The following is a 26810-nucleotide window of genomic DNA, read 5'->3' as shown; positions in this document are numbered from 1 at the left end:
TAAATGTTGAAACAGTAGTGCTGCTCAATATTTAAACCATGATGCATTTTTCAGAACAGCATTTATTTAAAATTTAAAAAAAAAATTGTAACCTTGTAAAATTCTTGTTTCACAATTACTGTGATTTTTGACCAATTTAATACATCCTTGCTGAATAAAAGTATTATAGTTTCTTTAAAAAATAAAAAAACGAATCGTACTGACCCCAAACATTTAACTGTAGTGTAATTGCAGCTGCATTTAATTGCCATATGTTCTTGTCATTTTATTTTTATGTGTATCTTTGTTTAATTGTTTAGTTTATTTATGTTTTTGTCTGCATTCTGTTGTATCCACTTATTTCCTATCAGTCTGGAATTTCGGATTCAGAAGGATCAGAGGTACGTTTAGAGAACTTTTTAGAAGATGCACTAAAATCAAAAGTTGTGCTGATTTATAGTTATCTATCAGGTTTTCATTTACACATTTCATTCATGTCTTGTTTTTGTGAAATGCAAGGGCAGATTGTATACTCTCTTGAGTAGGTACTTTTTAGAAGCAAGTATTTACATTGCGACCGATTAAAAAAAAAAAGTATGTTCCATGTAGTATGAATGTAGTTCGGATGTACTAGAGTTGCCATGTTGTCATTGACATGTGACCTACCAGCGTCGGTTGCGCCGCTTCACTGCCATTCACAAATCCTCTCGCGTGACCTTATGGGTTAGAGAAGTGTCCATCATATGCACACTGCAGAATCTTGCCGGAAGAAGGTCATCCGGGTACTTTTTACTCTGTCTTTTATGAATACTATGAATTTGGACATACTTATTTTGTCACATACTGTTTTTCACCAACTAGCTAGTGGGGAAGTATGCAATTTTGGATGCAGCCAGATAAAAGACTTAACAGAGGGATTAAAAAAAGACCAAATGGGTCTTTAGATTGCAGTCACACTCTGTCATTCACATTAAAGCTTAATTGACCTATTAATTGCAACCAGATAATTTAATGTAGCGCTAAAGCTTTAAAAGGATCTGTGCCTTAATTGATTCCTGTATCCCACAAAGAGCAGTGACTCTGTAAAGAGCATTAGTGAGGAATAAAAGATGTTGGTTCTCTGTTCATACAGTAAATAGAGTTATGGTTAAAAATATTGATTAGATTAGATTAGATACAAATGCTATATTTTAATTGGAGGTGTGTGATGTGTCCTGTGGAGTTTGTGTTCTAGGCTCCAGCTGTGATGTTAATGATTGCAGCTGGGTTAACGGCATCATTACATAATACAGTCCAATTAAAACACAACTCCACATACTGAAGAGTTACACTATAAAAGATCTGGAATAAATCAAATACTCTAAAATCCTATACTCCAGGGCTGAATTCACTGAACAGTTGTGACACTTTTGCACACTGTATTTCAGCACAAGCTCCTGCGTCTTACTCACTAACCACCCGCAATCCAGTTAAAGCAGACACGATCTGCTGTCTGTGTCCTGTTTAAGTCATCTTCAGTCTTTTCGGCACAAACACACTTCCTTTTTGTGTAAATTAGGGTTTACGTTGCACCTTATTTACAGAAATTGGTGTCTTTTTTTTTTTTTTTGTTTCCCGCATTTCAAGGTTCTTTCAAGAAGTACTAAGGTCCCGGTCAAAACACAAAATATTAATATCAACCAAGAAAACATTAGAGTGTATGTCTAAGCAGCTTCGTCAATTACAATTTATCTGATTTACATATTTCCCTTAGTGAATCCAGTCATAAAATGGCAGACTCCACAAAATAATGAACATTTTATATTTTTCATTTGTTTATCTGTGTATTTAATATTAAGTTGTTGTAAGTGTTTTGGGGGTTTAAAGACTCAAATCAAGGCACATTTTTGAGTAGGTTGGTGTTTCTAATTGGTGGCGCACTGGATTGTAATGTGAAAATCTATGATTTATTTTTTCTGTAGATTGACAACAAAGAGAAGGAGAATAAGGTTGGTTTTGTAAAGAAAGATTGTGAACCCATTTGACTAGTGGCTGTATTGTGTTTTGAAACCCAGTTGGTCTGTGCCTTGTATACCTCGACTATTTTTGATTCCCATTGTTTCCTATCCTCCCTTCAGCATTGTATATAAAAATTGGTCAATAATAATATTTAGTTAACTAAAGATTAGTTGTGTTTCAGTACTGTGGTGTCACATGTCACTCCAAAGAAGTGAAATACAACAGCAGCAGTTTTAAGGTTTAGCAGACATTCTTCTAGTGTCCACACCTACAGTAATGTGTCTGTGTTTTGCTGTGTGGATTGTGTTATTTTATAAGTCAGACATGCACTGACAATTTTCAATTAATTCTGCATTTTAGAGATGATGCTTTGATGAGATATCTTCCTCTGTCCTTGAGTTTACATGAGTCAGGTGTTGATAGTCTCTCAGACAGTGTTCATGGTCATATTCTTTAGAAATTAACTTTTTGATTGGAATGGTTTGTGTGTGTGTGTGTGTGTGTGTGTGTACTTGTGCAATTATCTTTGTATGGACCAGTTTGCGTTCGTTTTATACCATCAGTGAGGACAAAGTGAGTAAAGTGTTGACGTTTTGCCCTATCCTCACTTTCTGAGACCCCTTTAAGGTTAATGCTTGGAATAGGGATACAGTTATTATTAGGTTAAGGGTAAAGGTTTGGGTTAGGCACTTGTGTGTGTGTTTCTTTCTATCCCGGTGGGGACTTCAACCTGAATGCACACAGAATGCACAGTGACCCAAATTGTGATCCTATGAGGAAACAAGCTTTTAAATCATACAGAATGTTTTTTTTTTTTTTTTTTTTTTTTTTTTAATGTAAAAATGCAGAAAGTTTTCTGTGATGGGTTGTTTTAGAGATAGGGTTAGTGCAAGGGGATAGAAAGTACAGTTTGTACTTTATAAAACCATTATGTCCCCACCAAGATAGCGAACATTTAGCTGATGCTTTTATCCAAAGTGACTTAGAATTGCTATATATGTCAGAGGTTGCACACCTCTGGAGCAACTAGTGTCTTGCTCAGAGACACTTTGGTGTCTTACAGTGGATTTGAACCCGGGTCTCTCACACCAAAGGCATGTGTCTTACCCACTGCGCCATCACCACCCCATTTAATATCCATTTGATTAAAAAATAATTTATCTTACACGCAATCAGAACTTTAATATGTTTGTTTTATTAACATACATTACCATACAAAAGTTTGGGTTCAGTACGTTTATTTGTTTTATTAAGAAATCAATACATTTATTCAGCAAGGAAGCATTAAATTGATTTTTTGAATTGACATTTTTAATGTTACGAAAGTTTTCAAATAAATGCTGTTCATTTGAAATTTCTATTCATCAAAGAATCCTGAAAAAAAGAAATATTTAAAAAATATTATAAAAATATTTTCAACATTGATAATTATAATAATAATGTTTCTTTAGCTCCATATCATCATATTTAAAATGATTTTGCCAATGATTTATATATATATATATATATATATATATATATATATATATTTTTTTTTTTTTTAATGTGTATATAAAATAGAAAAAAAAATGTATTATTAATATTAATTAATATTTCACAATGTTACTATTTTATTGTATTTTGATCAAATAAATGCAGCCTTGGTGAACATTTTTCAAAAACAAAATCTTACTGACACCAAAAATGCAGTGCAGGGCCCAATTGTCCTAACCAGTTGGGACGATAAAAACCATCTCTTCCTGTCCCAATATGGTGGGCATTTTGACGTTTTGTTAGTTAGTTTCTTTAAATGAAACATCAAATATCTTAATTGCTGCTATTGTCATAATGTCACACAGCGGTTTTGCATTCTGGTTTGCTGTGATTAGGCCGATTTTTCAATTCCGCTCCATCTAGCTGTTTTTAATTCACGAACACGTCCTATTTGAACAGCCCCTTGAGCATTCGGCTGATCCTGTTCAGAAATTCAGCTTTCTTCTCTCTGTCACCCTCACCCCCTTCCATTCATCCATCTGTTATTGACTGTTGTTTTCACCATCTCTCCTTTTATCTGTACAGCTTGACAGGCAGAAGGTGGGTTTATGTGAGCTAAATGCTTTAGTTTGATGTATGACCGTCGTAGTGCAGCAGTCCGTGTCGTCGCATCGGATGCTTCGTGCAGATGAATCAAATATTTAGGAAGCCAGTTTCTTCAACTTTCTCTTATTACCCAGTAGAATTATGTATCTAGATCCTTCTTTCCTTCCCTTCAGTTCTGTATGCGGAAGATATTGTGTTTGAGTTCATCTACAGTATGTGTGTATTTAGATTTTTCAAATCTTTTAAAGTTTTTCTTGGTTTGGTTTTGTTCTTATTGGCTCTTTATTCATTCTTACTTTCTGCAGTCTCTTGCGAAGAAAGAAAAGGTGCGTGCACTTACAGTATTTTGGGTTGTTCTGTACTTAACTTAAAGTTTGTGTATATGTGTATCACCTGAATGTCTATGGTGGTCACAGCCCTAGGGATGAGCAGAAGTACTCTGAAGTGACAGCAATAATCGATCAAACTACAAAATGTTTCTTGAGCACCAAAACAACATTTTCGAATGAGATTTAAGGATCATGTGACACTTAAGAATGAAGTGATGGCTGCAGAAAATTCAGCTTTACAGCCATTACAGGAATAAATTACTTTAAAATAGATAACAGCTATCACAATATAATATTTATTATATTATAATTTTATTTATTTATTTATTTTATTTTATTTTGGGGGGGGGGGGAGTAGAGAGCATGATATGTATGTTTTTACCTAGTCATAAAAAAATATCAGAGATATTTAAGACACTTAGCTTCTTGGCTCAGTTAGGGGATCATCTTAATGATAATGGTGTGCTACACTCTCAGAAAAAAAGGTACAAAAGCTGTCACTGGGGCTGTACTGAGGGTGCTAATATGTCCATTTCAGGAGCTAATATGTCCATTTCAGGAGCTAATATGTTCATTTTAGGTCCTAATATGTACATTTAGGTGCTAATATGTTCATTGTAGGAGATAATATGTCCATTTTAGGTGCTAATATGTCAATTTCATGATTTAATATGTCCATTTTAGGTACTAATATGTACATTTACGTGTTTATGTAGATTTTAGGTGCTAATATGTACATTTCATGTGCTAATATGTACATTTTAGGTGCTAGTATGTACCACTAAGGTACCAATATGCGGCCTTTGGGTTCAAAAGTGTACCTTTTGAAAAGGTACAGCCCCAGTGACAGCTTTTGTACCTTTTTTTCAACCTAATTAGCAAATGTTTGCATTTATTTCCATTATTATATTAGTAATGCATCATCATTCTATACATGCTAAAGTCATCTCTAAATATATTAAGATTTAGTGCTAAAAACATACTGTTCTTAAGAGGACCATCTTTGGTCCATCATAGTTGACCTATATATATGCTTATAGTTCCTTTGTTGTATGTGTATTTCAATGTTTTTGTGAGTCATTATATGTTTGTTTCCATGTTCTGGCATCAGGGGGAAAAGAAGGACAAAGAGAAGGAGGTTTGGGCGCGCACACACACACACACACACATACACAAACTCTCTTTCTCTCTGTGTTTGTCTGTGGTAGCATTGCCTCATAGTCTCTGGATCAACAGGACTCTGTGTGATATTGAATGTAATTTTTTTCTCTGTCTCAAGGATGATAACACTACCACAGAGGTGGGTGATGGAGCCGAGGTAATAAGCTGATGTTTGTGAGTGTGTGTGTGTGTGTGTGTGGTACTTTCTAAAACCATGTCTCATTAGTGTGAGGCTCAAGTGTGTGTGAACTCTGATGGGAAGGAGAGAAATGTGTTTTTTAGCTGTAATCTTGTCCCTAGGGCTTCAGTACCTCATTGTCAGTCTTGTTTTTAGGTGGAATAGGATTCTTGTGCCCTGATGTGAAACAATTACCCATAATTCAAAGCTTAAATAATGATGTGCCTCAGGCAAACAATATGATTTAGCTGTTGTCAGTGAATAAATGATCATTGTTTTGGTTAACGCAGTAACAGATGCTTATTAAACTTGTTTCTGTTGTCTTAGAGCGTTATTGTTGAGCCGAAGTCTAGAATACTCATTAGGAAAATCCATGTATTTTTATGGCTAGTTTAAGGTAGTCTCGTGTCGCCAGAATTGTGACTGAATTCTGTTCAACTTTGCTACTTATTTTAGGCCGACATTAGCTATGTGAATTTGAGATCAATTAACATTATATTTCCAATAGCCAAATTCATCCACATATTTAATCTTTGGTCATATTTTGAATTTGCAAATCATTAAAATGCAAACAAAGACTAATTATATAAAAAGTATTAGCTCACCTCCCTTTCTGTGTCTTTTGGTCGGAGTCTTTCTATTATCTTTTATGTGACAGATATATAGGCTTTTTACAGGAAACAAAGGATTTATTCACCCCGATACATATTTGGAGCAAAGTCATGCATTCATGATTGAAAGGATTTAGAAAATGCACAATTATGATAAAATGAACAAAATAGTCCAGAGTCATTTAAAATGAAAAACATCTTTCAAAATAAATAAAACATTCATGACTGACCCATGACTAGTCAAAATCACCCAGTTAGACTGGAAGAATCGACATTATATATAATTTGTATTTATATATAATATACATGCATGCATATATATATATATATATATATATATACTGTATATAATTTATTTATTTATTTATTGGAAGTAGTAGTAATTAAGACCTTTATACGGGCAAGGATTCATTAAGTTGACCTATTCAAATAAAAATCATTTTATAATAAAAATTATAATAATTTCTGAAGGATCATGTGACACTGAAGACTGAAATAGTGATGTGAGAAATTCGAGAAGGTCCTCACTGCAGAACGCGAAATCCTAATACCTATTACATATACTTAATCCTACCCATCTCCGCCCCCTGATCCCTAACCCCACCCCTAAGCCTACACATCTCTGCCCCCTGATCCTTAACCCCACCCTAATCCTATACATCTCCGCCCCTGATCCTTAACCCCACCCCTAATCCTACATATCTCCGCCCCCTGACTCCTAACCCCACCCCTAAACCTACACATCTCCGCCCCTGATCCCTAACCCCACCCCTAAACCTACACATCTCCGCCCCTGATCCTTAACCCCACCCCTAATCCTACACATCTCCGCCCCCTGATCCCTAACCCCACCCCTAATCCTACATATCTCTGCCCCCTGACCCCTAACCCCACCCCTAAACCTACACATCTCCACCCCTGATCCCTAACCCCACCCCTAATCCTACACTTTTCCGCCCCCTGATCCCTAACCCCACCCCTAATCCTACACATTTCCGCCCCCTGATCCCTAACCCCACCCCTAATCCTACCTATCTCCGCCCCCTGATCCCTAACCCCACCTCTAATCATACCCATCTCCGCCCCTTAGATCTAGATCCAACTCCGCCCCCTGGATCTCATGTACTGCAATGAGGTGCTACTGGAAAATTCAGCTTTGCCATCACAAGTAAATTCCATTTAAAAATATTTTAAAAACTTTTAGATACTTTTAAAAAATCTCTGCAAAGCATACTGACCCCAAACTTTTGAACGATAGTATAGTAGGGATGAATGCATATTCAGATAAAGCCTTTTTATTTTTGCTCAATTTTTCATCCTGATCTGACACCGTGTTTTCTGGACTCACAGCTGGATTCACAAACCATAACCTTACTAAGAAACTAGTTGTCCGTCACTTCCTACACATCACACAATACATTAGCCACTGAAACTCACGTAATCATTTTTTTCACGTGTGATTTCGCTAACTCTCAGAGATGGTCATATGAGCTGTCATATGGAGGTTTTAGATCCAGTCGCTTTTGGACTCCCGTCGTTTGTTAAACTTTGTGTCCACTGTGCTGAGGAAATCCAGCTGTCATTCCCAAACACTGACTGTGTGAATGTGGCCTTGAACAGCGAATAGATTAGACTTCAAAACTATCAGATATTCAGATGCTGTTGGAATTTGAGTTTGACTGAATGTTTTTTTCCTTTTTTTTTATTCTTCAGCCCAAATTTGAGGGAAACAAGGTGTGTGATATTTCTCTTTAAGTTCAAACTTAAACATTCCTTCATATATCTCAATACTAACATTCAGAAGCATTTTTGCCATTGAGAATTTGCTCAGCTGTATCATTTTTCTCTCTTTGCCTTTTCTTTTGTTTTCCTGTGTTATTTTAACTCTGTCTCTCGGTAGAAAGAGGCAACAGTCGACACAAAAAAGGTGCGATAATCATCATGGGTGTGTGTGTGAATCAGACAGTGTCATGTTGTTTTGTTAGAAGCCTGGCTATCTCTTCCCTCCTCCAGAGACTTTCCCTATCACTGTGATGATAGCATTGTGCAAACAGACATGCATGCATTTATGATCAATTCGGTGCATTCATTGGCCCTTGTGCAAGTCCAGATGTATTTGTTCACTTGAGCCACAATTAAAAATGTAACAACACAATTTTACAACCAGAAAGTGCCCAAATAAAAGTATATTTGTTATTTTATACTATTAACACCAAGATATTTCTGTAAACATTTTTGCTTGAAAATTCTACTTTTGCTCTTTCTTTAATATAATACCTCTTTGTTTGATACTTCTATTCATATATTGTGATTAAAGTGTCCAAATACCTTTTGGCGCCACTTTCTTGTGTAGATAAAGATGCTAATGTGCCATATTTTAAAGCTTTTATTGATGCTTTCAGGTTTTAATAGCCATAGACTAGAAGACAAAGAACAAATAAGACTTACTTGAGAAAGTTTTCTCATTTTTACCACCCTGATTGCCAGAACCACTGTCGATATTGAGTGTGAGATGTTTTAATTGTCTTTCTTCAGCACCATTAAACTGAATAAACAATAGTTACTGTTTTTCATTAGGGGAATGAAAAAGTAACTCCTGCACTCTTTGTCTTTCTATGCTTTAGTCCTGCTTTAATTAAGATGTTGTTGGAACTGACTAGATATATTGCTGAAGATTTTTCTTACCGTTGAAAAGGGGGTTTAATAGAGAACGTATCCAATTTCACCTACATGATGTGTTTGCAGAACCATGACAAACAGACATGGGGATTTTTCCCTACATCCTCTCCTCGCCTCTGCCTAGTTTAAGTGCCATATTTTCTATCAAACTGACACTTTTTTGTGTATGTGTGTGTGTATACGTGTTACTCTCTCAACAGCTCGACACAGAGGCTGCAGATATCCTCAATGACCTGCAAGGGAAGCTTAATTCTGTTGTGGATAACCTGAGTGCCATGTTTGTAAAGAGGTAAACTTAATTTTCTGTGCCTGAGTTTCATCTGAATGTCATTATTACAGTATTTCTGAGTGTTCTGATTAGAAATGTCACCTTTGTCATAGTTGCTTCTTCAGAAAGTAGGTTACTTTTTTGTTTTTGTTGCTTTGCATTTTTTTTAATGTGTTTTGCATTTTAAGCAATCTATGTTTTGTACACTCCTGGAAAAATGGACCAAACCCAAAATGGTTAAACACTAAGCTTTTAGTTGCCTTAACCACAAACTATTGGTCAGGAAATTAGCAAAATTTAAGCAAATGCATTACTTAAAAAGCCATTGCTTTGTCTCAGGAAAAATTTTAAAGACTCCGCTATGTATATATATATATATATATATATATATATATATATATATATGATCTGTCCTATTTAATAAAGGCACACAAATTCCAAAAAGACAGAATTAAATATTTGGAAGAATATTGGAAGTTGTGTGTGTGGAGTGATGAATCACAATGAAATACGAGTTGCATGGCGATGCTCTAGAGCCGTGTCTTCCAAAGAAAGCATCTAAGAAATATATAATGATAAATGCATCTCTACCCTAGTGAATCATGGAGGAAGAGTGTCATTGTGTGGGAAGCCTTTTTAGCAGCTGGTATTGATGAGCTACTTCACTGTGAAAAGTCATTTAATGCTTTGGAGTTCAGAATATTGCAGAATGGCTTGCTTCCCACAAAGGAAAAGTTGTTATCTAAGGTATTTATATATTTTTCAACAAGTCAATGCTCCTGCCCAAACTGCAAAGACAAGAGCAAATCCATCAGGCTCATGATTTGGCCTGGTATGAGACCAGATTTGAACCCTATAGTGAATATTTGGTCTCACATTAAACTCAAACGAATCGGGAGACATTTGACAACTACTCGTGAACTGTTTGAAGCCAGTAACATTAAGTGGAACAACATTGACGACTCTTCCTGTTAAAATCTGTCAGCAAGTTGGGGAAGGCTATTCTGTGATAGAGATAAAGTTACTTTATCTACAATATTTGTGCAATTCTTGCTAATTTCCTGACCAGTGATTTGAATAAAAGACATTCTTTGTTTTGGGCCATTTGTTTGCCCTGGAGTGTATATTACATTTATGCATGTTGGTAAATGCTATTATACTATTTTATTTTTGATTTTATATTATTATTTTAGCTATATAATTGCTATATAATTGAACGTAATATAAACAGACTTTATAAAAAAAGTGTTACAGAATAATCTATTTTGGAAATGGTGTCATCTTGTTTTTGGCCTAATTTGAATCCTCAGTCTTTATTCCTTTACAATTTCTTTCTCCCTCTCACTCTCTCTGTATGTATAGTTTCCAGGCTCGTATAAACGTATGTATGCGTCAGATGGCGGAGATCCTGTACCAGATTAAAGGCCCTCTGAATCAGAACACTCGTAACACTGTGGAGGCTGACGCAGACAACGCACTGCGGCCGCTTATGGAGTTCCTCGACACAAAGTCAGTTCAGCTCAACTCCCCTTCAGTTACATTTTAGATCAATTCCGCTTCAGATCACTTGTCATTTTTCCACATTATGTGTGCCTATTTATTTGCACACTTGGTTTCCTGAACAAGAGCAGAGGAAAGTGGAATAATAACCTGTCATGAGTTGAATGTCTTTGTACTGTATCTCATAAATTCCCCAGGAAATTCCCTGAATGTAACACATACATGCCATGTCTGTGTGCGATGTGTGTTGCAGCCTCAGCATCTTTGCAGACACATGCGAGAAGACCGTGTTGAAGCGTGTGCTAAAGGACCTCTGGAGAAATGTTCTGATCTCCATGGAGAAAACGATTGTGTTACCTCAGAGCAGCGACAGTATAGTGAGTTATTTTACAGGACATGTACACATGATGTTTAGTGTTAGACACCAAAACCTAAACTGTTCATTTTTCCTTGCCGATGAAATATACAGTGATGCACTGAGAATTGTTCCAGCTCTCACAACACTATATGTGTTACTTTACTGGCACAAAGCAGTCATTATCAGTGTTTTTTCATTATTAATGTCAGTGTCGGTATACAATCTAAGGATAGCAGTGAGTACAGTAGCAATCGAAAGTGACATTGGTGATTGTTATAACAAAAATTGCATGGCTTTCCCTCAAAGTGAAAATGTTTTGTTTGTTTTATTTTATTTGAAGCATTTTGCATTTGTAAAATTTAATTTCATTATTTCATGATGACCATTTTAAGTGGTATCGTGGTCGGATTTTTAGACAGCAATTTTTTCGGGGTTTTTTTAACCCTCAAACCGTATTTACTTTGTAATTGTGGACAAATATGGGCACAGAGGACTCAGGTGTGATCCTAATTTTTATTTATTATAAATGTTATATCACTGTCTTTGATCATGTTTTGTCTATCCATTTATGGTGTTTTTTTTTTATTTTGGGAGTATTTTTGAATTTATTTACTTCAAAAAATACCATATTTTCTATGTAAATTATGCTTATTTTCATGTTTCTTTTTAACTACATTAAAATATAATTCCAATAAGTTCTCAGAGCTAAAACCTAAAGATGAAGTGACTTTGCTCTCACCTGGTGTCTTATTTTGGCTAATTTTAGAACGCTCTAAATTACAGTTTTTCCCATTAATTTTTTTTTGGGTGCCCATTTTTGACCCAAATACAAGATTAAGGAGGGTTTTTTCACCCACTTAACATTGTAGAATTAAGTCCAAAAAAAAATGGTGTGTGTTCAGCAGGCAAACTTAGGAAAAGTAGCCAAGTCTTGTACCGCTCAGATCAAGGGAAGTATTTTTAAAAAATAAATCAAAACTATTTTGCCCACATTTGTCCAGAATACGGTTTTAGGGTTAAATTAAAACTATTTTTAAATTGTGATTGCATCTTGAACTTGTACTGGTACAGACATCATGACCTTAATGCTGTCCCTATAGTTAACACACACAATATTTTTCAGTCAATACTGGCAGGCAGATGTTTAAGATATTCTGGGTTTTGTTTTTACTATAGGGAGCTCAACTTCTTACTGCTGCTAAGGAACTGTCCAAACTAAAGGTATTAACTATAAGTACATGGGTAAAACATAAAATCTATAGCCTAAGAAAGTGTGTGTGGCTAATGTTTCCCTCTCATTATAGGGAGGGGTGGAGCCAAAGAGCTTGTCTCCAAGGCAATGTTTGATCATGGAGGCAGCGCTGGACGCAATCAAGGTGTGTTGGTGGAAATGGCACACCCGCTGAGTTACAACACATTAAAGTATTGGCTTTCTGCTTAAAAACAGAACTGTCACAGCAAGTCGACATGTTGTGCACTGCACCGGGGTTTGAGTTCTTCCAACTGGTGTGTAATGAAAGTGTGTGTGTGGGTAGGTGAGAGAATTCGAGAAACAATATGAGAAAGCTGCTCACCACAGGCATGACATTTCACACGTACTAAGCTGGTCAGACAAAACAAGTTCCTCCCTGTAGCACCTTTTTCAATAGGAAATTCATGCTAATTTTCTCTCTCTCTGTTCAAACTTGCTGCTGGGTAGCTGTTCTTCCATGCTGGTGGGAATGGTTTAAAAAAAGCATATCTGGAGAAGAGCCCTGAGCTGTCATCGCTGCGTTACGCTCTCTCCCTATATACACAGACCACAGATGCTCTTATCAAGACGTTTGTGACAACACAACATGCTCAGGGTGAGATACATACATACATACATATGGACACATGTTCAGTGGCTGACTTTTATCAGCCTTTGCACATGGTCACACAATCTGAATAAATGATTTGACTTGCATTTTTTTTAATTAAACATTTCTTCTCGCAGTTCAAAATGGAATGGGCATCAGGATCACCCCTAAAGAGAATGTTCGACCTGACCGAGGTGGGCCCAAAATTTCTGGATTAAAAAATATTTCTATTTTAGCATATTTTTTATTTAGTTTTATAAATGTTAGTTATTTCAAAGCCGAATCTTCAGCAGCCATGAATCCAGTCTTCAGTTTAAATGATCCTTCAGAAATCAATGTAATATGTGGATTTGCTGCAACAGTTGTGTTGCTTAATTATTCTTTTCTTTTTTCAAAACTTGATGCAATATTTATATTATATACTTTATACATTTTTTAGAAGTTTAAAAGAAAATGCATTTCTCTTGCAACAAATCCCCTACTCATTACATATTTGGTTAATAAAGATTTTGGCTTATTTGATAATGCTTCACTATCTAGCTATGACTAGAGTAAAATACTTTCAGCTTGGTTTTACAGTATAATTTTTTTATAGCATATTTTACTTAATTTTTTTAAATCCATTTCATATAATTCTATAATTTGTAATCACAATCATTACAAAGTGAAATTTTTTTTTTGTGAAGATTTTTTTTGTGTGTGTGTGTGTGCATATATCTGATTGTAATGATAAGCACCATGATGAATGTACAGTATTTGTGAAATGAAGCGGTTTGATTGACAGGCTCCGGGGTTGAGCGGCCGATAGGGGAGTCAGTAATTCAGTTGGATTTGTCGCCTCCAGCTGGAAACACTGAGCAGAAACTCTGTGTCAGAGGTGAGAGCACTACAGGAAAGAAGAGATACATTGTCTAATCTGTGCATTTAAAGGGTTGGTTCACCCAAAAATGAAAATTCTGTCAGTATTTACTCACCCTCATGTTGTTCCAAACCTCTATGTGTTTATTTGTTCTGCTGTACACAAAGGAAGATATTTGGAAGAATGTTTTAATCAAACAGATCTCATTCCCCAATTGACTATCATAGTAGGAAAAAATACATACTATGGTAGTCAGCAATGGGGAATGAGATCTGTTTGATTAAAACTTCCTTTGTGTATAGCAGAACAAATAAACACATAGAGGTTTGGAACAACATGAGGGTGAGTAAATACTGACAGAATTTTCATTTTTGGGTGAACTAACCCTTTAAGTGCCTGGTGAGATGAAGATTTAATCCTGTAAACACCCCTGACATCTTTTTACAAACTGGTTTCCTCTTTCAGTGATCGCAGTAAATGACATGAAATGGCAGACCTCGGGTATGTTTCGTCCATTTGTGGAGGTTAACCTGGTTGGGCCACAGCTCGCAGAGAAGAAACGGAAATTCACAACCAAATCGAAAAACAACTGCTGGACTGCAAAGTACAATGAGGCATTTCAATTGTGAGTGAAAACAACTCAACTCTCTCATAAATGTTACTCTATTTAAATGTGTGGTTTGTAGGAACTGCACACCTAATGATTTCTGCTAGTCAGTTTACTTGTCAAAACAATACCCGGGTTAGCCTACTTGAGTTTGTGACTTGTTACATAAAAAAAGAGAGAGATCATATCAACAAGTCTTTAATAATTGGTTGCCCAATGTTTGTACAATTATGTCTCTTAAATGTATTGTACAAACATTCAAATAACGGGTATTGTATTTAACAAAATAGGCAAATTAACACGTTGTAAATTGATACGCAACTTTATAACCTTATCATCGTTTTTTGAAAGTTGACATAGTAATAAAATTCATTTTAACAGTTAGCCTAGAGATATTATGCAGTGCTGGGTAGATTACTTGCAAATTACTGATTACAAATTACATGACAAATTGTATTTAGCAACGTAATTTAGATTACCCGTTTTAGGTAATGTATTCTGTTTACTTTTTGATTACCTTTGACCTTACTCGTTTATAAATTAGATTTGAATGCTATTATCGGATACCATATTGATATTTAAAAAATAAAGAGAAATTATTTTCCATTCTTTTTATCATCAACATGAAATGCATTAAGCAGTATTTTATGCCAGGGTTTCCCAAACTGGGGTTAATGAAAGAACTGAAGGGGGATTGTGAGTTGATAGAAAAGCTAATGATTAATTAAGCATAAGAATGTCAAGTTCAAAATCTTTTAGAAAGGAAAATTTAAGAATCAAGTCAAGTTTTTTTTTTCAAAGCAGGTTTCCAGAGATAACAGGAAAATAGTGTAACAATGTTTGTTTCCAGAAGAAAATAGTGTCACAGTCCAGCTTAAGTTGTTGTGAAAAAGTTATTAATTTAGTTCCTTTATAAACATAATATAGCGACTCTGGAGAAAACCGTCATGTCATTGTACGGCTCAGTTTAGCTCTCATATAATGGTGTCAATGCAGGCAGATCAATAATATTGTTGAATATTAAAGGGTTAGTTCACCCAAAAATGAAAATTAAGTCATTAATTACTCACCCCCATGCTGTACCAACCCCGTAAGACCTTCGTTCGTCTTCGGAACACAAATGAAGATATTTTTGATTAAATTTGAGAGCTGTATAACTACCACATTGGCTCCTAAGGGACTGCCTCTTGACGGCCCAAAAAGTCAATGAAGAAAATGTTTAAATATCCCAAGTGACTACCGTGGCTCAACTATATGTTTATCAAGCGACGCGAATACTTTTTGTGCGAAAAAACAAACAAAAATAACGAGTTTATTCGACTATTTCTTTTCTTCCTTGTAGGCCAGAAACGAGACTTCCTTAGATTTCCACGACGCATGCGCGAGAATTGCGGTCGCTTGATAAACATATAGTTGAGCCACGGTAGTCACTTGGGATATTTAAACATTTTCTTCATTGACTTTCTGGGCCGTCAAGAGGCAGTCCCTTAGGCAGCCAATGTGGTAGTTATACAGCTCTCAAATTTAATCAAAAATATCTTCATTTGTGTTCCGAAGATGAACGAAGGTCTTACGGGGTTGGTACAGCATGGGGGTGAGTAATTAATGACTTAATTTTCATTTTTGGGTGAACTAACCCTTTAAATGAAATGTCCCCAACTAAACAAAGCAAAAGCCAATGGCGACAAAGGTGAAAAAAGGCGATAAAGAATCAATAAATTATGAATAATTTACTACCATTGTGTGAATAATATGGAATCCATAAAAAAGTAACCATAATTTGCTTGAGCATTTTAAAACGTAATATAATCTATACTAAGTACTACGTTTTTGGAATCTGATTACATACTGTAATCCAGATTATATGTAATCAGTTACTACCCAGCACCTATTATACAACATTAGCCTCTTCATATTGCATTTCACAGGTCTTCAAAAGAAAAAACAAGGATCTGTACTTGTATCACTTAGATCTTGACTCAACCGGTTCAAAATAGTTTATAATAGAATAAGACAAAGTTCAATGTAGTCTGTTCGCTGTCATCATCCTCCTGCCACATATAATTGGTCATGGCTTCGCTGGTTTGCGTTCAGAAAAACAAACATGTCATATGGTTAATTGCACGCTCAAGCACTCCTTTTTTTAAAGTCATATTACTGAGAATGATCTACTCATATGTGTATTTTCCCCCTCCTTTCATCTCAATCTCAGTGTGCTGGGTAAAGGCATGAGTCTGGACTGCTATGAGATTCAAATATCGGTGAAGGATTACTGTTTTGGTCGTGCGGACCGGGTGGTGGGGATCGCAGTACTGCAGCTGCGTGACGTAGCAGACCGGAAAAGCTGCGCGTGCTGGTGCCCTTTGGGCCCGTGTATCAACCGAGACGAAACCGGGACCACCGTGCTACGAATCCTCTCTCAACGCTCGACTGATGAGGTTGCCAAAGAGTTCGTCAAACTAAAAGCTGAGACCAGACCTGTTGAAGAGGGGAGGTGAAGATGAAGCAGAAGGTTGACCTCTTCAATTGACCATAATGATGAAAGTTGACTGATTAAAACAGAGACTTTGATCATTTGAGGCAAATGAAAGACGACAAACAAGCCTTCACAAACTGAATTCACAAGGACTTACACTGTTTATAAAACCTTGCATGTTTATTCAAAGCCTTAAGTGTCATGTAATCGTTTGACTGGCTTTGCATCATTCTTCATGAGGAGCAATTACTCGTAAGATGAGTGCTCGCTCTGAGAACAGCGTTCCCACGGTCCCATGGAAAATCTGGTAGTATCGGGTCATTTTCAAAGTGTGATGTCAAAAAAGGTAGTCATCACTAAAATATTTCGTCGGCTAGAAACATCTACAATTTTGCTGTACAAAAATCATCTAGTTAATCAAACGACTGGAAAAATCATGGAAATTTCATCATGTTTTCGGCGGCAGGATGGGACAGCCTGAGAATGATCCAATCAATTCCTCATGGATCAAGTCTTATGACTATCAAGCCCATAAAAAGTCTACATTTGTTCTTGTTCGTGAAGCAGTTTCGATAAACATCACAAAATGGAAGTAAAGACGTTTAATGCCGACTTTAATGATTTATTTGCGAATATTTCAAGCTCGTTGTTAAGAAAGATATCAGTGACATTACGAGAAATGCGCATGTGCAAGAAGATCAAATATAAGAAGATGCAAGAGTTTTGCCAAACCATGAGTCTATGGGCTCATTCCACACAGTTCTTTGTGGCCTTCTGAATGGGAGTCTTACAGTGGGGGGAGTGGTCTAACAGTTGTCAAGTAAGACAACTAAGAGTTGTCTTACTTGAAAGATGGTTCAATTTTGGTCCGACCTCTCCAAATACTCCAAAGATCATGGTTATTTCACATAGTTTTAGTCCACAGATGTCTCAAAACAGATAATACACAAATAAAAAAGACAAATCTAGGCCAACCAGTACCAGCTGATGAGAAGGGATGTACTGTATGAAACTTTGTTTACCTTGTGCCAAGTAGATCGTATGCTCTCTTTTTGAGATGTAATAGAGTTATGTTTTGTTTTGTTTGTAATATTTGCACAACCAAACAGGTGTAAACACAATCTCTAAAGATAAATACCACATGTGCATGTATTTATTGTAAATTTAAGCTTTTGGTCATATGTTTTATGTTTTGTCAATATGTGCAAAGCTATTCTGTATTTTAAAGTATGGAGGAGATCACAGATTGAATTGATATTCTGAATTTGTTTATAAATTATTTATGAATTAATGTGTTTGTGTGTTTCTCTAAGAATGAATCTTCTGGTCGTTTACAGCTTTCATTCTCCAAACATCATTTTGCTGCTAATAAGCATTGATATTTGTGTTGCATAGATCTGTGGTTGGAAGGCCTACATTTCTACTTTTTACCTCTCAATATGACTGGCTCTTCCTCTTGAATAATTTCCTCTCTTTTGTTGTGTTTTCATGTCCGTTACAGTATTTCTTCTCTCTTTAGAAGTTCCTCTAAACTAAAGGGATCTGATGCTGGTATGGCAAGTCAAGTCACCTTCATTTATATAGCGCTTTAAATAATAAAAAATTGTTTTGGCTTCACATCAGCTCTAGAATAAAGTTAGTTTTGATTGATTCACTTCCGTCGCAATGATCATTAGTTATTTACTTAGGGGCCGCTAACACAACATCGTTCTAACAGAAAACCCTTAATGCGATCTGGCCGCTCATTTACACAAAACAATGCCTGGTGGCTTGAGAACGCAAACCATGAAATAGGTTCCAAGGTACAAGCCTTGAAAAGTGTATAATACAGAATTTTATATCGCTGATCTTGATCAATGGCTTATTTTTCCACCTGAGATTGCCACCACTAACCTCCGTCCAGATATTGTTTTGTGGTCTGGATCAGCACGCATTGTTCAACTGATAGAGTTAACAGTGCCATGGGAGGATGCGGTAGATGGGGCATATGAGAGGAAGAAACTGCAGTATTTTCATCTAGCCACTGAAGCAGTGAAGATGGAGAGTCCAGGTTAATCCAGAGAGGACTCGTGGCACACTCTACAACCCGGTTCCTCAGAGACGTCGGATTCAGTGGCCAAGAGTTGTGTCGCACAGTAAAGAACTTATCTGAAGCAGAAGAGCAGCAACTGGCTGTAGTTGAGACAAAGATACTAGCTGGCTGTGTACAGGCCGCCACGCTACGGTTTCGGAGACTTCTGGAAAAACTCAAGAGTCTGTTGGTTTATTTGTATAGGTTGTACATTTATTACGTTCCTGTGTATTTTGCGTAAATGACGGTTGGTGTTTGGGCAGATATTCTGTTTTGCGGTAGGTAGTACGCCATACGGAACCGCTGCCACTGAACCTACTTTAACGAAGACAATGGGACTTGACAGCCGGGTTGGCGCGTATGGTTGGTTTGCGGAGAGATTGTAGTTAGGTCACATTTGAACTTCGAGGAAGGAGCAACCTCAGCAGCAGGAGGGAAGTAAAGGTCAGTAAGCTGGGCTGAGTTGTGTAGGGGTTGACTCTGGGATGCCAGAGTCACCGTTGAGTCCTCTTGAGGTGTCGTGGGGTTGTCGACAAAACACTGAGGACGGAAGGTGCCCACTTGAAGACCGTAGAGATGTCCCCTACTTGGCTCAATCTAGGTGGTTGTCGTGCTGGTCCACTAGGGAGACCACACTGTAGTTGCAGCCGTTGTGTGTGCTGCAGCCGTTAACACCGGACAGAAGGAGATTCACATCACCATATGGATGGAAGCGTAAATGGATGGAGAAGCATTGGTTACTGTAAAGCTACGTCTTAGTTTGTGCCTATCTTGGCGAAGGCCGAGTACAAGTCAGCATGAAGTTTTAACATCTACTCTTGTGTAATGGAAATCTTGCTTCTGCATAGCGAAGTGAACCAGAATTATCCCTACAACGATTTATCTGTATCCACAAGTTTCCGGGGGGCGCTCCTGTAAAAAATAAAGTGGGTGAAACTTCTGGTGAGGCGGCGGAAGTAGCATTCCAATGGTATTTTGTGCGTTAGTTAGCGAAGAGGCTAGCTGTTTTTCAGAGAATTATTTTACTATTTAAAGACTCAAATCTTTATGAGATATGTCGTTACGGAGCTCAGGGACAACATGTGCTGTTCGCGGTTGTATGTATAGCCGGACTAAACTAATTCAGTGGCTTAAACGTGATTGTTTTGAACATAAGCCGAAAACGAAATCAGAGTGATCCTGCCAACGACTGTAGTTTCCATCACCTCCCAAAAGACGACAAATATTCCTTTGTACATTTGTTTAAATTCCTAATATTCTCTAAACTCTATCAGCATGTGTTTGGCTGTTCGCTACTGATGTTACACCTAAACTCAGGATCAAAGCCTGTGTTGACAGAATAATGTGCCAGTAATGTACGTATTCAAGAAGCAAATTCATTTATAATTTTGAATAAACTCCAAAGCACAATGACTAAGTGTGTATTTTTTATTTTAATTGTTTGTCAGCTCACACAACTGTCTGTCACCATGCCTTGATGAGTATTGATTATTAATAATGTTATTATAATACTCCCAATCAACTACTGCGGAGGGTAAAGGTATGTTATTTCACCCTTTTTAATTCCGTTGAGGTTGTGTTCCCACATCGTCAGCTAGTTTGGATCGCTATAACTTGAATGACTGTCAACTGTTGAATGAACGAGTGTCAAGCATGTCAAGTCGCGCTTTGTTTACTTCGAACCGGAAAAACGTGCCCACTTTTGACGCAAGGCCTCATGGGGCGTTGGAAACTTGTGGATGGAGATAAAGGGATGGGAAGAAGGCCTTCACGGGGGAGAGACTAGTTGACACTTCAGGACTGCGTTGTCGACGTGTCTAGGCGCAGGTCCTTCATCAGATCTGGATACGGCCTGGATCCGGGCGGACTGCGGTAAACCTCGGGATAAACAGAGAGACTAATATTAGTGTAGACACCATCCTTTTTATGATGTAAAAAGTACTTCAGGATTTATGGAAAGTGACCTAAACTATGCAGTCTAACATTGAATTATAGAAGTCTACATTGTATGCTAGGTCAAAGAGATGTGTTTTTAGTCAAGATTTGAACTGACAAAGTGTGTCTGCTTCCCGGACAATGTTAGGAAGACTTTTCCAAAGTTTTGGTGCCAAATAGGAAAAGGATCTACTGCCAGCAGTCGACAGAACCGGAATTTTGAGATTGCAATAGACGTGACGGACTATAATGCATTAAGAGCTTGCTCAAGTCCAGCCTTGCCCACCTTGTTGTTCAAAACAACAAGGCCATATAATTCTCTTGACCCCTGCTTTTAATGAGGTGACCTGTTTAAAAAAAAAATCAGGTTTCTGTATAATGCAGATAATGTATTTGCATTTAATGATGGCATTTTGAAGTGGGATATATTTAGTAGGTGGTGAATGAAATACATTTTGTGGCATGTTCTTTTTCACATTTAAAGTAAAGCAATCTTTGCTGCGTCACGTTCAGATTGTTTCACTTCCACATTTTGGGTGGGTTGGTCATTGGTCTGCTTTTTTGTAAAACTGAACGTTTATCTTTGTTGTTTTCCAGCAGATGAAGAATTGCAAATAGCAAGTATATATGGATAAACATGGATACTCTTATAAATGATTACTGGAAATATGCTGGAAATTGGAAACATGGAAATGTGTTTAATGAAAGTACTCTCTCTCTCTCTCTCTCTCTCTCTCTCTCTCTCTCTCTCTCTCTCTCTCTCTCTCTGTGTGTGTGTGTGTGTGTGTGTGTGTGTGTGAAAGCTTTCTGTGATGTTTGCACATTATAAAAATCATAATGTCTATGGAAATTCCCCATTAAACATGGATACCCAACGTGTGTGTGTGCATGCATGTGCATCATGAGTGTTTATCGTGTTGATTTGTATGATTAATCTGTTTTCTTAGTTCTGTATATCAGGACTTGTATACTGATTATTTCTCATAAGATGGAAATGCTTCATCAGCCTATGATGGCTTTCTCTCTGAAAATGTTCTTGGCTTGGCTATAGTTTGAGGAAAAAACTGTTCCCAGAAGTGAGCTGATTATGATTAAACCTCCATAATGTGTAATTGGAAAACGTAAATATATATAAAGCTAATACTATTTGCTAATTATGTATTTTTATTTTATTAAATTTTATTTTAATTATTATATGTCTACTTTTTAAGAAAAAAAAAGCTTTTAGGATTTGAGTGATTGTCTATAGTGATTATAATTAGCTTTATATGAAACAACAGAAGTCCTTGTTTAGATAGTTAAGTAAATGTATATTCTGTGTATTCTCTATGTGTGTGGCCTTGTGGTCATAGTGAACATGCTCAGTACTGCTGCTCTTTGTCGGTGGTTAGGAATGGGGGGGGGAAAACTTTGCTTCCTTTTTTGGTGTGCAGGAAATCGATACTTTTCTTTTACTTTTCTAGTAAGTGGGCGAGTGCGAAACAGAAAGAGGCCGAGGGATCTGAATAAAAGTTTGACAGTTTGTTACACCAGAAGACAAGTGAGTAAATGAATCCTCAGATGAACTGTCACAAGTAGAGAAATAAAGAGTAACACCGAAAAGAACTTGTTGCCGCCCCTCTTCCTTGTTTATCTTGTGTATGTGACTGTGTGGTTGGGTCGCTTGTGTGTGTGTGTGTGAATGTGAATTGAGGCTGGATGCCTACACTCCCTGTTTCCCATCAACGCAAAGTAAGAGCAGATGGAAGACTGCAAAGTGAGAGAAAGGAGGAGGAGAAAGAAAATAAGAGGGCTAGACAAAGAGGAGGAGACTCTTTAGCTGACTTCGGTGATCTCTGGCTGGAGAAACGAGTGCCTTGTTAGACCTACTACACACACTGCGATGTCACCGTAGGACGCTTACGGTAAGAATACTGAGGGTAAAAGTTAGGGGTGCAGCAAGAGGTCAAGGTCAGCGGAGCGGGACCCTGCAGTCAGTCCTGAAAATAACAAAAACAAAACAAAACAAAAAACACAGGAAGTAAGATAGAGGCTGTGACTGTGAGAGTGAAAGAGTTTTTATTCTTCTCGTCTCAGCAGTTTCAAAAGAGGGGTGGGAAGACTGAGAGGTTCACGTTGATACACAGCCTGGGGGCGATTTTTTGGTCATGGTTGCCTTGTAAACATGTACGAGAGTGTCAAAAAATAGACTAAATAAGCTGAGATGTTTGGAAATGTGCATCCTGTGGACTGTATAACTTTTCTACCCAGCCAGCTGTCAAAGAAACAGAGTTGAACAGTTACACCAGGCGAGAATTGACTTCTGTTGTTCTTCAGCACAACTTTTTTTTGTGAAAGAATAAGTGACATCTTCATAATGAATGTACTTGATAATAGTTTTTTTTATGTATTTTTTTTTTTATAGAAATGGCAGTAATGTTGATAACACAAGATTAAATGAAATTGTATTATTCATTGAAGACATCTTCGTGTTGTAGTGTACTGTAAAACTGAATCTGACTTTTTCCCCACATCTGTCTGTTTAGTCTGGGGATAAACTAGGGATTTACTCAGTTTATACTCTACATCATAATGGTTGATAGTTTGCATCCTTAACTCTACACTATATTTAACAATATATCAGCGTGTTAGTCTACAAACCTGCAAACTCAAGCATATCATGTATTGCTGTATATTCTGAACAATACCCTTCAAAAGTTTCATCTAATGACCTGATGAAGATAGGAGATAGCTCATCCGGTTAAGTGTCTGACTGTATCTGCCTTCCTATATGATTAGATGGACTGGTGTTGCACTACAAGTTACCGCATTTACAGTAGTGGTAGGTTTAATTATTTTCCTCATTTGTGCTACATGTTTGAATGATATCTTGAATCCTATGGCTTTTTGAGGGAAGGTGTGCTATTACTTTTCTATGCAATCGTCTTTTGGTTCTGACTGGAACTTTTTTGGAGAGTATATTGTCAGTGTAACTATTGCATTAGTTTGCTGAATAGCCTAGTGCTGTTGATAGCAGAGGGGCATGTTTTTTCATGTGTACGTTCTCAAATCGGCTTTAGGACGCTGGTCTGGTTCTCTTCAGGGTTAGGAGTTTATGTTGGCCTTCCAGTGCCGTTTAAGGTTTATGATGGCTTTTTGCATATCTGTGACTGTCGCATGACCCTGAGTTCCTCTGGTGGCCCAACCAACTCACTGTCAAATGCTGCAGATAAATAATGCAGTGTCAACACACAGCAGGCTCTGTCTGATCAGATATGATTGTCTCTGTGACAAACTGTTATTGTTAATGGATAAATAATTAAAAGGTCATTAGAAATGACATGTCTTTATCTGGTAAAATGAGAAGCCTCTCCTTCATTTGCTATACCTGAGCGCTATTGTAAGGCTTGGTTGAATTATTCATCTGCTCATGTCTTATAGATTTTCCATTTAGTTGTGATTTATCGCTTTATTGCCTCTTCTAGACGTTGTTTTATGATCTCAATTAAGGCTAGTTGAAGTGTCAAATTAATTTTCTCTCTTTCTTCCTTTTTAGAATGGATAAATGTACAATTACACAATACAGTAGAAAATTAGGTTTAGTTCAATTTTTTAATCCCATGAGGGGATTTCAGTAAAAACCAATAAAACAAGAAGTTACTGAGTTCCTCAAATTGTAGTTGCAAGCAAATTAACTTACTAACAATAACAACAGAAGAAGGGCAGCAGTCTTGTAGCATGCCTTAAACTATTATGGCGTAGTCTTATTATTATTAGTTATGCTTGAAGGAGTAGTTCACCGTTAAAAAAACTTTTGCTGATAATTTACTCACCCCCATGTCATCAAAGATGTCCATGTCTTTCTTTCTTCAGTCGAAAAGAAATTAAGGATTTTGATGAAAACATTCCAGGATTTCCTTCGTATAATGGACTTCATTGGGAACCAAACGGTTCAAGGTCCAAATGAAAGTTTCAGTGCAGCTTCAAAAGGCTTTAAACGAAACCAGACGATGAATAAGGGTCTTGTCTAGCAAAACGATCAGTCATTTAAAAAATAAAAAATAAAAAGTTTAAGTTTTATAAGCTCAAATGGTCGCCTTGCTCTGTTCTTTGATGAGCGTTTGTGACTTTCCTGTTCAAACTCGTTCATCAAAATGAACAAATTCTTTTTCGAGTCATGACTCGAAGGGTCCTAGATAAGACCCTTATTCATCATCTGGCGTCATCTGGTGTCGCCCTTTGAACCTGCACTGAAACTCTCATTTGGACCTTGAACCGTTTGGTTCCCAATGAAGTCCATTATATGGAGAAAATCCTGGAATGTTTTCATCAAAATCCTTAATTTCTTTTCGACTGAAGAAAGAAAGACGTGGACATCTTGGATGACATGGGGGTGAGTAAATTATCAGCAAAAGTTTTTTTAAAAAGTGAGCTACTCCTTTAACATCACTATCACAACTAGAACTGCTCATAGTTTGAGTTATAGGGATTAACTTGACTCCAAGCATTACATTTTAGCATGTGAGTCATCCCTCAAACCACGCAACTTGTTTAAAGGAAGATGTGTGTTATTGGTTTTCCTAGCCATTCGACTTGTGTATTTTAACTGGTAGATGATAAAAGTGTGGGAGATAGGAAAATCCCTTAAATTTGCATTGAAGGAGTGACCTGAGCTTAATGCAATATCATGAAGAATTCCAGTAAGCAGAGATCTCAATTAAATTATTCAATTTTGAATGAAAGTAGACAGAAAAAGGAGCAGCTGAGTGAATTGTTTTATTTCTAGATTGGCTGACATCATTTGACAAATCTTCATCAAAGGACCATAAATGCCAAAAGCATTTTACAAATACAAATTCACACCAGGTTAAAATGACATAATAGGCCCAGTCATTTATCTCAAGTGAGATGCTATAACATTGCTCTTTAGCTCTCGGCCGCCCATCGTTAGGCTTTTCCCATGATGCCCGCCTCTGACCGTCTCAGTCAGCATGTTTCCTGAGTGAAGCTGAGGAAATGATGAAATCCCACTGCAACAGTGGCACACTTCTCATTGTGTTGCCTACAGCGCACTACAGAGATATTTAGTAGTAGAGAGTCTGCTTCAGGACGGGTTACGTAGAGATAATGCTGCTACCTTTAATGTATAACTAGAAGTTCTTGAGAGTTTCCTTTACCGTCTCAGCGCATTAGTGCAGGATGGGTGCTTGTGTTTATTGAGTTGTTCTGCTTGGAAAGCAACATTCCTTTACTAACACTTTAATATGTAAACTAAAGGGAAAGTCATCTCTCAGTGCGTCTTCCTCAACTTTACCTCTATTGACCTGACTAATAGTTATGGAGAAGTGGTCCTATCGGACTTCCTGAAGCTCTGTGGATGAGTTTTGCATGGTTTATGTCTGAGATACACTTTGGTAAACACAGATTATTATTTTTTGAACCTGGACCCTGAAAAAGCCTAGCCTATCTAGTTGCATAGCTAAAAAGAAAAACATTTTCAAAGAAACTTTTTGAAAAACATCTGGTAAACCTAAATATTTGTAAATAAGTTACTATTTAGATTAGACTGTTGAATACTGTATGTGCCTTCCAAAGTTTGAAGTGGAACTAAGCTACTCGTAGTCAGTAGGTTTTCAAAATACTGTATTTTTTTCTGAAACAAACTACATACTCCATATTAAACTGTATGTAATACATATATAAATATCTTAAACTATACTGTAATAAAATATTATACTACACTCTAAAAAATGCTGGGTTGTTTTAACCCAATTTTGGGTAAAATATGGACAAACCCAGCCATTGGGTTACATTTTTAAATTACATTTTTAACCCAATGGCTGGGTTTGTCCATATTTTACCCAAAATTGGGTTAAAACAAGCCAGCATTTTTTAGAGTGTA

At 36.9% G+C, this 26810-nt stretch overlaps 2 protein-coding genes across 5 annotated transcripts in view; both read left to right on the top strand.

Moving 5' to 3' along the window:
* unc13ba (unc-13 homolog Ba (C. elegans)) overlaps nucleotides 1–18214 on the top strand; it is a 103244-nt gene extending 85030 nt beyond the window's left edge. For 2 of the 3 annotated variants that reach the window (XM_089130512.1, XM_089130511.1), the window contains 14 exons: nucleotides 5497–5523; nucleotides 5665–5703; nucleotides 8049–8069; nucleotides 8236–8262; nucleotides 9215–9303; nucleotides 10645–10791; nucleotides 11036–11159; nucleotides 12317–12361; nucleotides 12445–12516; nucleotides 12840–12987; nucleotides 13119–13175; nucleotides 13766–13858; nucleotides 14306–14465; nucleotides 16660–18214. In XM_089130512.1, coding sequence (XP_088986638.1) covers nucleotides 5497–5523; nucleotides 5665–5703; nucleotides 8049–8069; nucleotides 8236–8262; nucleotides 9215–9303; nucleotides 10645–10791; nucleotides 11036–11159; nucleotides 12317–12361; nucleotides 12445–12516; nucleotides 12840–12987; nucleotides 13119–13175; nucleotides 13766–13858; nucleotides 14306–14465; nucleotides 16660–16945 — 1335 coding nt within the window. In that variant the 3' untranslated portion in view covers nucleotides 16946–18214. The remainder of the gene's footprint in view (nucleotides 1–5496; nucleotides 5524–5664; nucleotides 5704–8048; nucleotides 8070–8235; nucleotides 8263–9214; nucleotides 9304–10644; nucleotides 10792–11035; nucleotides 11160–12316; nucleotides 12362–12444; nucleotides 12517–12839; nucleotides 12988–13118; nucleotides 13176–13765; nucleotides 13859–14305; nucleotides 14466–16659) is intronic. The other variant, XM_039659959.2, reaches the window with a different exon arrangement.
* A 4400-nt stretch (nucleotides 18215–22614) lies between these two features.
* The window catches only part of atp8b5a (ATPase phospholipid transporting 8B5a), a 34669-nt gene continuing 30473 nt past the window's right edge, over nucleotides 22615–26810 (top strand). The window contains exon 1 of one of the 2 annotated variants that reach the window (XM_039658593.2): nucleotides 22615–22833. The gene's annotated coding sequence lies outside the window, so the exon portion shown is untranslated. The remainder of the gene's footprint in view (nucleotides 22834–26810) is intronic. The other variant, XM_089130513.1, reaches the window with a different exon arrangement.

This window comes from Pimephales promelas, chromosome 4 (assembly GCF_988280905.1).
Source record: "Pimephales promelas chromosome 4, fPimPro1.hap1.1, whole genome shotgun sequence".
Classification (NCBI taxonomy): Eukaryota; Metazoa; Chordata; class Actinopteri; order Cypriniformes; family Leuciscidae; genus Pimephales; species Pimephales promelas.
This window is presented reverse-complemented; position numbering and strand designations above follow the sequence as displayed.